Source organism: Erpetoichthys calabaricus, chromosome 16 (assembly GCF_900747795.2).
Source record: "Erpetoichthys calabaricus chromosome 16, fErpCal1.3, whole genome shotgun sequence".
NCBI lineage: Eukaryota > Metazoa > Chordata > Cladistia > Polypteriformes > Polypteridae > Erpetoichthys > Erpetoichthys calabaricus.
Window position 1 is genome coordinate 37,281,683 of NC_041409.2, and position 15,503 is coordinate 37,297,185.

Here is a 15,503-nt window from a genome sequence, read left to right on the forward strand (position 1 = left end):
AGATGAAAATAATCAATTATTAGAAAAAACAAAACAACAATGTTTTCACTAACCTGTGTGCCCCCTTTTAGCAGAATGGTGACATGCTGCATGTTGTTTAGAACAAGTGAGGAAGTATTTCACTGCACTCCCTAAATGTGACAATAATAACCCTATAATCCTACAATTTAAGAGAAACATTTACAGTAATGTCTCATCAGTCCCATGCATTGACTTCCTTGCACCCATTTACAGACTGGGGCTCTTTCAGGTAATCAAGGTAGGGTGGTGCAGTTGATCTCCGTCATTCTAACATTCTACAGTTTATGGTAGTGTTCCTGAATCCTATGGCAAACATTTTCCAGTGCATTCACTCCCCAATCCGTAATATTACAGTGACTGAGCACACTCTGGTTTTCACTATTTCACAGGGGGCAAAGGCGGCCTTACACATGCAGAACAATTCAGAAAAAATGTTTCTGGACACTGGCTCAAAACACAGAAGAAATATTTATGAAATCTCAAAAAAAGAATGACCAGATGTTAAGATTGGAAAAACAAAACAAGTGAGTGCTCTAAATGAAAAATGTTTCATGTAGAGATCACATCAAGGCTAACACTGCATGCACAATGAATTATCAATGCAGTACTGATGATAGATGAGAAAAAGCACCAGATAAAAAACTCACATGCAACAGAGATAAACTGGGATGCTCATTTAGACAAATCTGACCTGAAAAACTCCAGGGTTACTAATTAAACTTTTGAAACGATTTGTATTTTATGGAGTCAGGTGGAGTTCCAAATTAAGCACATTCATTTCCTTAACCACTGACTTGCACATTTTCATGATATGACTGACTACACAGGGATCAAATTCAAGTGATCTTTAAAAGAAAGTACATGGCACTTGACAAAACAGAGTACATCTGCCTTCTTACACTTTGGCAAGTCTTCACACAATATAGTACGATGTACAGGCTGAAGGATGCAAGGACATGAAACTGGCAATTACATTCTCATCCAAGGGTATTCTTCTGCACACTGTCAAACATAAAGAAATGATGGAGGAGATATTTAATGCCATACTTGCGTGCGAGTCACTGGGTTATTTCCTCAAAAGTAATGATAAACAGGCCTGGGGTAAAATAATATTGATTCTCTGATTAATCATTATTTTTCATTTAAACAATTCAATATAAATTCTCTAAGTCTCAAGATCAATCTTGTGAATCTCTATCCTGCTCAGTTACTATATGTAGATTTTTGCTTATCTTCGTTTTTGGCATCTGATCTAGTAGATGTTGCTAATGCGCCTATTAGGGCTTTCTACAGAAAAAGCACCTCCAACACTTCAATCAGATGTGTATACTTCCTATGCTGGCAAAGAAAAGAGTTGCTACATTTGTTAATAACAAAGTAAAATGTATTTAGTGTTTCAATGTTTCCAATCAGAAAGCATGTCTCACTAGTAATACAACATATACTGTGTTAACAAAAACAAATAGCACAGACACTCAAGCAATGCAGGCAAAACAGCATACTTAATACAAATATGCAAATACTAAACTTGTGTGAAGTTATTTGGTTTTTGACGAAAACTAATGTTTATGAATAAACCTCTAAAATGTATCATTTTTAAATGGTATGTCAAAAAATGCACTGCATGCTGTAACATACAAATAACAAATAACATCAGTCTAGTTCATTTTCTAATTCTGGATTTCTACACAGGCTATACAAAAACAAAGACCAATCGCTCATAACAGACACACTGAAATCAGAGCAACAACAAGGCTATTATAGAACAGCACTTGAATAATGCATTGATGTAAAACTGACAACTCTGATTTCAGCCTGCAAGTTGGGACAAACGTGGAAAAAAAAAGAGAAAAAGAAAAGATTTGGAAAATTAAAGAATCAATCTGCCTCATGTATTAAATATTACATTATTAATAAATTAATAAACTTACCAGTTAATGAGGTAAATAAAATTTTTACCATAACAAACATTACAATCCTAAAAGAGGAACTCTCTGACAAACCAGATTTTAAAAACATACTGTTGCAAAAACAGCTTTAAAGTGTTTGTTCAGATGAAAATATCCTGAATTATCTTAGAATCCGCTAATTTAACAGTACAAATATCATTATGTCTGAATTTTTTTTTTAGTATTTATTTTATGCAGTACACTTCAGTTACAGGAGAGAAAAAGTCAGAGAATCTATATATATAATTCACTAAGCCGGAAGACAAGTAGCCACCTATGGAAAGCACGCCGGAAGGGGTGTGGATTCACTAAACCGCCGACAAGTAAGACGCCAATGGCGCAAGCAGGAAGGAGCCACACCCACCAACTCTTAGACCATTGGATACGACGAAAACTCGCAGAGCCACGCCCACCGAGGCAGCACCAGAGAGAGACAGAGGCACACACACAGGCAGCGCGAGAGAGAGAGAGCCGCGCGCGCACACACACAGGCAGCGCCAGAGAGAGACAGAGGCATACACACAAGCAGCGCGAGAGAGAGAGCCGCGCACACACACAGGCAGCGCCACAGAGAGACAGAAGCACACCCACAGGCAGCGCGAGACAGAGAGCCGTGCAATCCTTTAAAACTGAGGTTAAAACACAATGAAGGAAGCAGTCTTTAAAAACCAATAAGCCCTGTGCTTCTTTTTCATTAGCGTCTCACCTGCTTCACCGATGCAGTCCCTGCAACAGTCGAGACGCTCTCTCACCAGCTGACCTTCTCTGGGCCTGACTCCACTACTGTCAGTCACCTGATTAAAAATGGCCTTTTGAAGGGGGAGCTATGGACCCGCTATACCACAGGAACACATTTCCTTCGAGCCTGCTCTCACTCACTGTAACGTACTGGCTTTCTCTTTCTCCTCACTCGCTCGCACACTGCACAGGGGAGAAATGCCCGCAGCACGACTCCACCCGGAAACCGTTTCAGCCACACTTCCACGCCCCTCGCTATGCTGTGAGTGCGATGATTATTTATTTAAAAATGGCCTTTTGAAGGGGAGCTGTGGACCCACTATAACACAGGATCACCTGTGACATTGCCTTCACATTGTTTTCCTTTTATTTATGATCCCGTCAAGCAGATCAGACACCTAGGCAAACAACACTGAATAATCAATAGCTGCAACCACTTTGCCCGCCCCAACTCCTCACCTGAGCCGGTTTCGTTTGTGTTCAGCAGTGTTTCCCAAACTCAGTCCTGGTGAACCCCTGTGGATGCAGGGTTTTGTTCCACATGCACCACTGAGCCACGTTGACTTTTCATTATTCTTTTCGATTTCGGCTGCATTTCCATATATAATGCACCAAGACGTCCGACCGTGGGATACAAACGACAGAGCACCGCCCAAGAACTCGAACCGCTAGAGAGACACGCCCACCAACTCTAAGAGCACCAACTAAGAAGATATATAGATACTCATTATTCCCCGGCATGCGTCCAGCCACGCTCTCAAGGCATTCACAGTGCCTGCTCATGTGCCCGGACGCAACAACTCGCCACACACAAATCTTGCTTAATTTGACTCAACACGGGAAACCTCACCCTGCCCGAACACGGAGAGGATTGACAGATTGATAGCTCTTTCTCGATTCTGTGCGTGGTGTTGCATGGCCATACTTAGTTGGTGGAGCGATTAGTCTGGTTAATTCCGAAAATGAATGAGACTCCCTCCTGCTTAATTGTTACGCGATCGCCAAGCGGTAGGCGTCCAACTTCTTAGAGGGACAAGTGGCTTTCAACCACGTGAGATTGAGCATTAACAGGTATGTGATGTCCGGTTCTGCACGCGCGCTACACTGAATGGATCAACGTGTGTCTACCCGGCGCCGACAGGCGTGGGTAAACCGTTGAACCCCATTCGTAATGGGCACCGGGGCTTGCAATTGTTCCCCACGAATGAGGAATACCCAGTAAGTGCGGGTCATACGCTCCCTCTGAATCCGTCCCTGCCCTGTGTACGCACCCCCCCCCCCACTACCATGGTCGGGTGACTTGGTGGATTATATATAGAAAAGCAGCCGGAACCGCAAAGAACAATGAAAAGACAACGTGGCTCAGAGGTGCACAGACGACAGTTGCACGACCGGTGCACAGCGATCGGGTCATAGATAGCATTGTTGCAATGTTACTTTTCTTGGTGGCTTATTACATTACAGATGTTTCATTTTTTTCCCTGTGCTTAAATGACACTAAAAAAGTGTTTCTCAACTGTGACTCCGGAACATCTCAGTACGCAAGCTATATTAAACGTCAACAACAAAGACTCGCTACACCTTAATCTACAAGTACTGACACTTATCCCTACCGATGAAGTAACACAGACGATCCCGCTTTCAGTCACGGACAATTGTATGTTGCTTTCTCCAGAGGTCTATCTTTTCATTCACTCAGTGGTATCCACAAACCCACCCCATTTGGACAACTGTGTCGTTCAGTAAGTGTTCACCCATCAATACATAATTATGTGGCGTATGCTACACCGCGGGTTGGCTAGTCAATTTAGAATGAGTCACATGTGATGAAGACCATGGAGTGGCTGCTGCTTCACCACCTGAGGCCAAAGGTATGCCACGCCCTCGACCCTCTGCAGTTCGCATACCAGGAGAAGGTAGGAGCGGAGGATGCCATCATCTATATGCTACACCGATCCCTCACCCACTTGGACAGAGGCAGTGGTGCTGTAAGAATTATGTTTCTAGACTTCTCTAGCGCCTTCAACACCATCCAACCTCTGCTCCTTAGGGACCAACTGACAGAGATGAGAGTAGATTCATACCTGGTGGCATGGGTCATGGACTATCTTACAAACAGACCTCAGTATGTGCGTTTCGGGAACTGCAGCTCTGACATTGTGGTCAGCAAAACCACAGGGGACTGTATTTTCTCCGGTCCTGTTCAGCCTATATACATCGAACTTCCAATACAACTCGGAGTCCTGCCATGTGCAAAGGTTCGCTGACGACACGGCTATCGTGGGCTGCATCAGGAGTGGGCAGAAGGAGGAGTATAGGAACCTCATCAAGGACTTTGTTAAATGGTTCGACTCAAACCACTGACACCTGAACACCAGCAAAACCAAGGAGCTGGTGGTGGATTTTAGGAGGACCAGACCCCTCCTGGACCCCGTGATCATCAGAGGTGACTGTATGCAGAGGGTACAGACCTATAAATACCTAGGAGTGCAGCTGGATGATAAATTGGACTGGACTGCCAATACTAATTCTCTGTGCATGAGAGGAGAGAGCCGGCTATACTTCTTTAGAAGACTGGCATCCTTCAACATCTGCAATAAGATGCTGTGGATGTTCTATCAGATGGTTGTGGCGAGCACCCTCTTCTACTCCGTGGTGTGCTGGGGAGGCAGCATTAAGAAGGACGACGCCTCTCGCCTGGACAAACTGGTGAGGAAGGCAGGCTCTATTGTTGGCATGGAGCTGGACAGTTTGACATCTGTGGCAGAGCAACGGGTGCTCAAAAGGCTCCTATCAATTATGGAAAATCCACTGCATCCACTAAACAGTGTCATCTCCAGACAGAAGAGCAGCTTCAGCGACAGATTGCTGTTAATGTCCTGCTTCACTGACAGACTGAGGAGATCGTTGCTCTCCCAAACTATGCGACTCTTCAATTCCACCTGCGGGGGTAAACGTTAACATTATTCAAAGTTATTGTCTTTTTACCTGCATTTTTATTTCTCTTTAATGTAATATTGTTTTTGTATCAGTAGGCTGCTGCTGGAGTATGTGGAATTTCCCCTTGGGATTAATAAAGTATCAATCTATCTATCTAGTAAGATAAATCAGATAATCCATGATATTCTTTATAGAACCTATGCTGAAATCCTCCCAAGATAACAGCTTCTAATTTGCTTTTACACAGGTGGAATGCTCATGTGGGGTGGCACAGTGGCGCAGTGGTAGCACTGCTGCCTTGCGGTAAGGAGACCTGGGTTCGCTTTCAAGGTCCTCCCTACATGGAGTTTGCATGTTCTCCCCGTGTCTGTGTGGGTTTTCTCCGGTTTCCTCCCACAGTCCAAAGACATGCAGGTGCATTGGCGATCCTAAATTGTCCCTAGTGTGTGTTTGTAGTGTGGGTGTATGTGCCCTGCAGTGGGCTGGCTCCCTGCCCGGGGTTTGTTTCCTGCCTTGCACCCTGTGTTGGCTGGGATTGGCTCCAGCAGACCCCCATGACCCTGTAGTTAGGATATAGCGGGTTGGATAATGGATGGATGGAATGCTCATGTCCATCACATATTAAATTCCAGTTTTGCATTGTAATTTGAGATTTAGGAATGCCAATACTAGTTTACTTAAATGAAGGCTAGAAAACTGCTTGATGGATGCACACCTTTTAAAAATTTACTGCCACTATTAGTATTTTATGTATTTTACAATGCAACGTGGCACATTATTGTCCAGTTGAATAATGGAACTACTTTAAACTAAAAAAAAAGCCAATGAAAATTATTTCCGTTTTTGTGATGGTAATAAATAGGCAATGTAAAATTTCACTTGTATTGATATCAAACACAAAAATGATGGTATCGTGCAACATGCCTAAAGTAAATACATTAAAACACACCTTGAATTGCTTCAAATGCAGAATGACTACAAACATGGATAGCTTATTATCTTTTTATTTTATAATATCAAGTGAGGTGAAAGCTCATTGTAATGTCACAATTCAGCTACATTGGTAATAGTTTCTCAGAATTCAGTTCAGCTAGCAGTTACCACTTTTGAGGGACATTCATGTGAAATTACCCACTAGAAAACTTACAATAGCCATCTGTCCCATTAACATGTGAATGCACTGGTAGAGAACAATCCCAATCCAAAAAAAAAAAAAAGAAAATGCTTAAAAGGGAATTTAAAATTCAAACAACACCTACTTAAAAGAATTATTTTTGAGTCTAAATATTGCTTTGTATAGGGAGTATTAAGTTGACAGTTTTCGAACACTCCCTAGCATCTGAGGAGCGAGTATCAGCACATTTAAAAAAAACAAAGCAAAAACTGACCAATGAAAATGCAAAAGTCACTTTGTTTTTGCTGCAGTAAAAATGGATACAGAGTATCATAAAAGTTCACTGATTTTGGAATGGAATATAAAACTCTGGTATTAGGAATTCCCTAATTCAGAATTTAGGGGTTGTGGTTTATGTGTTTGTAATCTTAAATACAGTTCTCTTTTTGTTTTCATGTCTCTGTACAATCTTAACTTTCTATCTGTTTACTCTTTTGCTATCACTTTTACAATTTCATCTAGACAGATATATTCTAAGTCAAATGGACAAACTAAATAAGGTAACCGCTTCTCTTACAACTTGCAACAGTTTGACTGAAAGAGCATGGCGTTGAGTAAAGTATCTGTCCAGAAACATTTCTGCACAAATATCCTGAACATTTGGGTGAACGACTCCTAACCTATTAGCAGCTCTGCTTGGTGTACTTCCAGATGAGCTTAAAGTGGAGAAGGACAAATAGACTAATTGCCTAAACCTCACCACTCGCACATAGACTTATTCTGCTTAACTGGAAGAATCCCAACCCACCTTTGATAAGTCTGTGGTTAACTGAAGTTCTAAACTTTTTGAAAACGGGAAAAATTAATTCTTGCTTAGAGGATCTGTTCAAACTTTTTAAAAATATGGCAAGGGATATTCTCCCTTCTTTGTTGTTTTTAAAGATTTGCTCTTGCTATTGGATCTCCTCGCTTTCCCTTGGGTGGGGGTTGAATTTTGGTGTGTTAAGCTCTGCTTAATTGTATGGAATGTTATTTTCTTCAATAAAAAAGAAAAAAAAAAATTGGGTTGAAAGTGGAAAACAACCATTCAACATACACAAACAAAGAATGACAGTTGAGACTTTAATTCCTTGCAGAAAGAAACAATGTTACTGTATCAAATCATAATTTGGTCATTTGTTCTGTCATGCTTTTACACATACAATCAGGACCATAAGTATTTGGACAGCGACAGAATTTTCATAACGTTAGTTCTGTACATCACAACAATGTATTTGAAACAAAGCAAGTAAGATGATTGAAGGACAGACTTTCAGCTGATCCATAGCCAGGTGGGAGCAGTTCCCTCATTATTACATTACCTAATAAGCAGGAAGAAAAGTACAAACAGTCCATCAAAACAAACCCTTCGGAGAGATAACAGAAACAAAGCGTGGTCAAATCAACCATTTGGCACTTTCTTAATAAGAGGCAACACCAGAAGATCTGGAAAATCATAGAAGACAACTGGGATACAGTAGATGATTGCAGACTTCTGTCCTTGGTGAAGAAAAACCCTTCATAACATTAAGCCAAACCAAGGACACTCTCTGTGAGGTAGATCTATCATTGCCACAGTCTACAACCAAGACAAGACTTCATGAAAATAAAGACAGTGGGTTTACCAAAGTGCAAACCACTGGTAAGCCTCCACCATAGGAAAGACAGATTAGACTTTGCTAGAAAACATTTTTTAAAAGCCTGCCCAGGTCTGGAACAATTTTCTTTGGAGAAAGGAACCTAAGATCGGTAAATACCAGAATGAGGAAAAGAGAAGAGAAGAAATGGCTCATGATCTGATGAATACCATATCATCTGTGAACCATGGTGGAGGCAAGGCAGTTTTATGGCATAAACATTCATGGCTGCAAAAACAAACCAGTGACTGGTGTTTACTGATGTAGTAAAGATGTACATGAGCCAAAACACACTGCAAAAGAAAACCAAGTGCTTTTCAAAGCATAGAAGTGGAGTGTTCTTCAATGATCAAGTCAGTCAACTGATCTCAACCTAATTGGACATGCACGTCACTTGCGGAGACAAAACTGAAGGTAGAAAGACCAATGACCAAGCTGCACCTGAAAACAACTGCAGTAAAGCCCCGTCAAAGTATCATTAGGGTGGAAAACCAGCACTTGGAGATGGCCATGGGTTTCAGACTTCAGGCAGTTATTGACTGGAAAGGATTTTCAACCTAATATTGAAAATGACCATTTGTCCAAATACTTTTGAGGGGACCATGTATAAAAATGCCTCTCTCTTTTAAACAGCTCATATAATATTTTTGTTAAACCCAATGAATTAAGGATGAAATTCTACACTTCAATCACATCTTGAACGGTTGGTTTATAATTCAATGTTGTGGTGTACAGAGCCAAAATTAAGAAAATTGTGTCACTGTTCAAATATTTATGGAGCCGACTGTATATAAAAATGTTTTTTAGAAAGTTTATTATCTTACATGCTATATGACCACCCTTCACAATTACTCATTGGGATGATGATACCCCAGGTAGCTCACAACATTTGAGATAGACCTAGTTACATTTCTTTTTGTTGTCCTATTACAGCACATACAACTGATGTTACTTGCTCATGGTCACTCAGTGTTAGCACTTGCATTTGAATCCATAACCTCAGGATTTAACTTGGGCGTTAATCAATAGACAACAACTCCTCCATTAAGATCTGCTGTCCCACATTTTAACTAGCAGTCTGTTGATACCTAATTATTCCCTGCACAGTAATCTCATCATTTTAACTGGTTTGTAAAGTAAGAGACCTAGGATTGACACTACATTAAAGTACAGAATGACAAGGATAAAAGTTGGACGAAAATTCAATGATAATCACCTCCTCATCCTCGTTTGACAAGCTCAGACATCTACAGCAAGAGCCAACTCAGTCCACAGGCTCCATTCGCAAATGTAAACAGGAACTATTCCAAACTGCTTCCGCTTTCATCCACTACTCTACACCGATGCACCTACCCAGTAACCGATTCCCTTTCGCCTGCAGCGACCATAGTAACTGACAGCCCGATCTCCCGCTGCGCTATCCCCAGTCGGTAAACATAACCTGCTTCACCGGCGTTCACTCCTGGATCGGTAGCCCATACACACCTTTCACTTTACACCTCGTGTTTTTTAAAGTTTGCGCGCCCGCTGGGGTTACTGATGCTGCGGCACAAACCGCCCACTTCACCGCCAACATTGGCGTCTGCCTCGCACACTTATGTAAGCCACAAGCTTCAGCACGCAAGCCGCCCGTGCGAACCCTTCAGACAACCTCCACTCCAAAGTGCACGCCACATCCAAATCAGTGCTCGGAGGTATCGCAGCACCGACACACTCCCAGGCTTCAGAAAGGCCCGGAGGAGCTACGCGCTTCACAGCCAGCTAGTGTTGCTGCGCTCCCCACATTGCGGCCACGCCAGCGCGCCTTCTTACCTGGTCGAGGTTGTCGTCACTAGCGCTGTCCTCGGAATCGGAATCAATCACGACCCTTTTCCGCTTTTTGACCATGGCTGAGCCAGTCGAAGGAGCCTCCAGCTTTAGCGTAAAGCAGCAGCACAGGCCGCCTCACACAAAGGAAACAGCGCGTACGCCCGCCCCGCACGCAACTTCGCGCCCGCGTCTTGCTTATTATTCTCCGTCCGTCACGTCAGCTTCGTCACGCCGCTCCGTAGGCCCTGGGCCGGCCTCGTGTTTGTCAAGTGAGTGACGTCTACTCGGCGCGGGAAAATGGGCGTTCCCAAATGGCGCGTAGTGACGTCACGACGTCGACGGAGGCTACGTATACGTTCCGACGTCTATTTAGTGCCTTGTTTAGTGCGTCGCTGCACAGCAACCGCATCACAACTAAGGAAGATAACCGTAGTGTGCTTTCTCCTCTAATTTAGCCAGTGGCTGGGTGACCAGCGCTCCGATCACACTACGCGGCACCGTTTTACCATTGGGGAAGGCACCCAAGATTCGTGTTATTATTGTTCGCGGTGCTGTGGGTGCTGGTGACCCAAGCTGGCAGTACGGATTTGGAAGGATGTAGTTTACTCGGCAGGAGGCGAGCGCACTTATCTTCTACTAGCAAAATACCCGCGCTTCGCAGCGGAGAAGTAGTGTGTTAAAGAGGTTATGTAACCATATATATACATAAACATATATACATATATATACATATCTACATATACACATATCTACATATAAATATATATACATATACACATCCACATATACATATATATATACATATACAAATTTACATATCTACATATATATATATATATATACATATAAATATAGACATACATATATACATACATACATACATACATTCATATATATATATATATATATATATATGAATGTATGTATATATATATATTATATAATATATATACCCCTCCTTTAACCGTCACCTTATCGTGGTGGAGGGGTTTGCGTGTCCCAATGATCCTAGGAGCTCTGTTGTCCGGGGCTTTATGCCCCTGGGTAGGGCCACCCAAGGGCAAAACTGGTCCTAGGTGAGGGATGAGACAAAGAGCAGTTAAACAAACCTCCTATGAAAGGAAAAACAATTTTTGGACGGCGTTTTCCTTGCCCGGACGCGGGTCACCGGGGCCCCACTCTGGAGCCAGGCCTGGAGGAGGGGCTCGATGACGAGCGCCTGGTGGCCGGGCCTGCACCCATGGGGGCTCACCACCTATGGGAGGGGGCCAAGTGATGTCGGGGTGCAGTGTGAGTTGGGTGGTGGCCGAAGGCGGGGACCTTGGCGGTCCGATCCTCGGCTACAGAAACTGGCTCTTGGGACGGTGGAATGTCACCGTCTCTGAAGGGGAAGGAGCCTGAGCTAGTGCGCGAGTTGAGAGGTTCCGGGCTAGATATAGACGGACTCACCTCGACGCACAGCTTGGACTCTGGAACCAATCTCCTTGAGAGGGGCTGGACTCTCTACCACTCTGGAGTTGCCCCCGGTGAGAGGCGCCGAGCAGGTGTGGGTATACTTATTGCCCCCCAACTTGGAGCCTGTACATTGGGGTTTACCCCGGTGGACGAGAGGGTAGCCTCCCTTCGCCTTCGGGTGGGGGGACGGGTCCTAACTGTTGTTTGTGCGTATGCACCGAACAGCAGTTCGGAGTACCCACCCTTTTTGGAGTCCCTGGAGGGGGTGCTAGAGGGCATACCTTCTGGGGACTCCCTCGTTCTGCTGGGAGACTTCAATGCTCACGTGGGCAATGACAGTGAGACCTGGAAGGGCGTGATTGGGAGGAATGGCCCCCCTGATCTGAACCTGAGCGGTGTTTTGTTATTGGACTTCTGTGCTCGTCACGGATTGTCCATAACAAACACCATGTTCAAGCATAGGGGTGTTCATATGTGCACTTGGCACCAGGACACCCTAGGCCTCAGTTCGATGATCGACTTTGTGGTCGTGTCGTCGGACTTGCGGCCACATGTCTTGGACACTCGGGTGAAGAGAGGGGCGGAGCTGTCAACTGATCACCACCTGGTGGTGAGTTGGCTTCGATGGTGGGGGAGGATGCCGGCCAGGCATGGTAGGCCCAAACGTGTTGTGAGGGTCTGCTGGGAACGTCTGGCAGAGCCCCCTGTCAGAAGTAGCTTCAACTCCCACCTCCGGCAGAACTTCGACCACATCCCGAGGGAGGTGGGGGACATTGAGTCCAAATGGGCCATGTTCCGTGCCTCTATTGTTGAGGCAGCTGACCGGAGCTGTGGCCGTAAGGTGGTCGGTGCCTGTCGTGGCGGCAATCCCCGAACCCGCTGGTGGACACCGGCGGTGAAAGGATGCCGTCAAGCTGATGAAGGAGTCCTACAGGACCCTTTTGTCCTGTGGGACCCGGAGGCAGCTGATAGGTACCGGCAGGCCAAGCGGAATGCGGCTTTGGTGGTTGCTGAGGCAAAAACTCGGGCGTGGGAGGAGTTTGGGGAGGCCATGGAGAATGACTTTCGGACGGCTTCGAGGAGATTCTGGTCCACCATCCGGCGTCTCAGGAAGGGGAAGCAGGTGCAGTGTCAACACTGTATATGGTGGGGATGGTGCGCTGCTGACCTCGACTCGGGACGTTGTGGGTCGGTGGGGGGGGAATACTTCGAAGACCCCCTCAATCCCATTAACAATGCCTTCCAATGAGGAAAACAGAGCCTGGGGACTCAGAGGTGGACTCCCCCATCTCTGGGACTGAGGTCACCGAGGTGGTCAAAAACAACTTGGTGGCAGGGCCCCGGGGGGTGGATGAGATACGCCCGGAGTTCCTCAAGGCTCTGGATGTTGTAGGACTGTTCTGGCTGACACGCCTCTGCAACATCGCATGGACATCAGGGACAGTGCCTCTGGATTGGCAGACCGGGGTGGTGGTCCCCCTCTTTAAGAAGGGGGATCGGAGGGTGTGTTCCAACTACAGAGGGATCACACTCCTCAGCCTCCTGGAAAAGTCTATTCAGGGGTCCTGGAGAGGAGGGTCCATTGGATAGTCAAGCCTCGGATTCAGGAGGAACAGTGTGGTTTTCGTCCTGGTCGCGGAACAGTGGACCAGCTCTATACCCTTAGCAGGGTCCTGGAGGGTGCATGGGAGTTTGCCCAACCAGTCTACATGTGTTTTGTGGACTTAGAAAAGGCATTCGACCGTGTCCCTCGGGGAATCCTGTGGGGGGTACTCCGAGAGTATGGGGTACCGGCCCCCCTGATAAGGGCTGTTCAGTCCCTGGTACGATCGGTGCCAGAGCTTGGTCCGCATTGCCGGCAGTAAAGTCGAACCCGTTTCCAGTGAGAGTTGGGACTCCGCCAGGGCTGCCCTTTGTCACCGATTCTGTTCATACTTTTATGGACAGAATTTCTAGGCGCAGCCAGGGTGTTGAGGGGGTCCGGTTTGGTGGGCTCAGGATTGGGTCACTGCTTTTTGCACATGATGTTGTCCTGTTTGCTTCATCAGGCCGTGATCTTCAGCTCTCTCTGGATCGGTTCGCAGCCGAGTGTGAAGCGGCTGGGATGAGAATCAGCACCTCCAAATCCGAGACCATGGTCCTCAGCCGGAAAAGGGTGGAGTGCCCCTCTCAGGGTTGGTAGCGAGATCCTGCCCCCAAGTGGAGGAGTTCAAGTATCTCGGGGTCTTGTTCACGAGTGAGGGAAGAATGGAGCGTGAGATCGACAGGCGGATCGGTGCGGCATCCGCAGTAATGCGGGCATTGCATCGGTCTGTCGTGGTGAAAAAGGAGCTGAGCCGCAAGGCGAAGCTCTCAATTTACCAGTCGATCTATGTTCCTACCCTCACCTATGGTCATGAGCTATGGTAGTGACCGAAAGAACGAGATCGCGAATACAAGCGGCTGAAATGAGTTTTCCTCCGCAGGGTGTCTGGGCTTTCCCTTAAAGATAGGGTGAGAAGCTCAGGTCATCCGGGAGGGGCTCAGAGTAGAGCCGCTGCTCCTCCGCATCGAGAGGAGTCAGATGAGGTGGCTCGGGCATCTGATCAGGATGCCTCCCTGGACGCCTCCCTGGTGTAGGTGTTCCGGGCACGTCCAACCGGGAGGAGGGCCCCGGGGAAGACCCAGGACACGCTGGAGGGACTATGTCTCTCGACTGGCCTGGGAACGCCTTGGGATTCTCGCGGAAGAGCTAGAAGAAGTGGCCGGGGAGAGGAAGTCTGGGCATCTCTGCTCAAGCTGCTGCCCCCGCGACCCGACCTCGGATAAGCGGAGACAATGGATGGATGGATGGATATATATACTGTATATATACATATCTACTTATTGGCTCTGTATTTAGGATATAGCGGGTTGGATAATGGATGGATGGACATCTGTATGCATAGCCCTATTTGCCCGTTTTCGTTTTTTTTCTTTCTTCAGTAATATTTCTGTAAACCCGGAGCTTGTCAGTTCAAATCCTGGTACTGACACCACTGTGTGACCCTGAGGAAGTCACTTCACCTGCCTGTGCTGCAAAAAAACAAAAGTAATGTAACAAATTGTACCTCAGATGTTGCAAGTTGCTGGAATAAAGGCATAAGTAAAATAGATAAATATGTATTATACACATAGGAGCTATTAATTTATTTTCAGTTAAGTCATCTGCAGCAAACCTTTATAAATCAGGGTTCTCCTTTTTAGATAGTGCAAACTGTTTCTTCTTCATTGACGTTTGCTCTTGGAGAGCTTTTTTCATTTCAATGAAAATTAAAGCAGCAGCTGCCAAAATATGTAGCTTTCTTATTAATTTTTCAACATTGTGTAAAATAAATTTATAAAGTAACATAAAAGGTTTAAATACTGGTTATCCTTTTACACTAAAATATTTACTAAAGAGATACAAAAAAAGTAAAATGCATATGTTGTTTTTCTTTAAGGAGATTAAAATATTACTGAAGAAAGAAAAAAAAACTAAAACAGCCAAATGGGGCTATGCATACGAACTTAAAAGGTTTAAATAAAACAGAAAAATATATACCTTTTATTTTTACTTGCTTAACTTGTGGAGGGTGTATCCTGTGAGCAAAGCCCTAACTTTTTTCGTGAAAGCCCATTTCAGTCAATAAGTCTTAAAAAACAGGTGTAAAGATATTGACAATAAGCTAAGCAAACCCACCAGACATGGAATCGTTTAAATCAAGTATCATTACATCTTCCTTTCTTAAAGAGAAGTAAGGCAGTACTTATAAGCTTACATATATATATATATATAGACAT

General features: G+C 44.9%; 1 protein-coding gene across 1 annotated transcript in view; it reads right to left on the reverse strand.

The window, feature by feature from the left end:
• Positions 1-10,499, reverse strand: part of rtf1 (RTF1 homolog, Paf1/RNA polymerase II complex component) — a 47,935-nt gene extending 37,436 nt beyond the window's left edge. The window contains exon 1 of the mRNA XM_028821262.2: positions 10,251-10,499. Within this exon, the coding sequence (XP_028677095.1) occupies positions 10,251-10,325 (75 nt within the window). The 5' untranslated portion in view covers positions 10,326-10,499. The remainder of the gene's footprint in view (positions 1-10,250) is intronic.
• Positions 10,500-15,503: the final 5,004 nt, after the last annotated feature.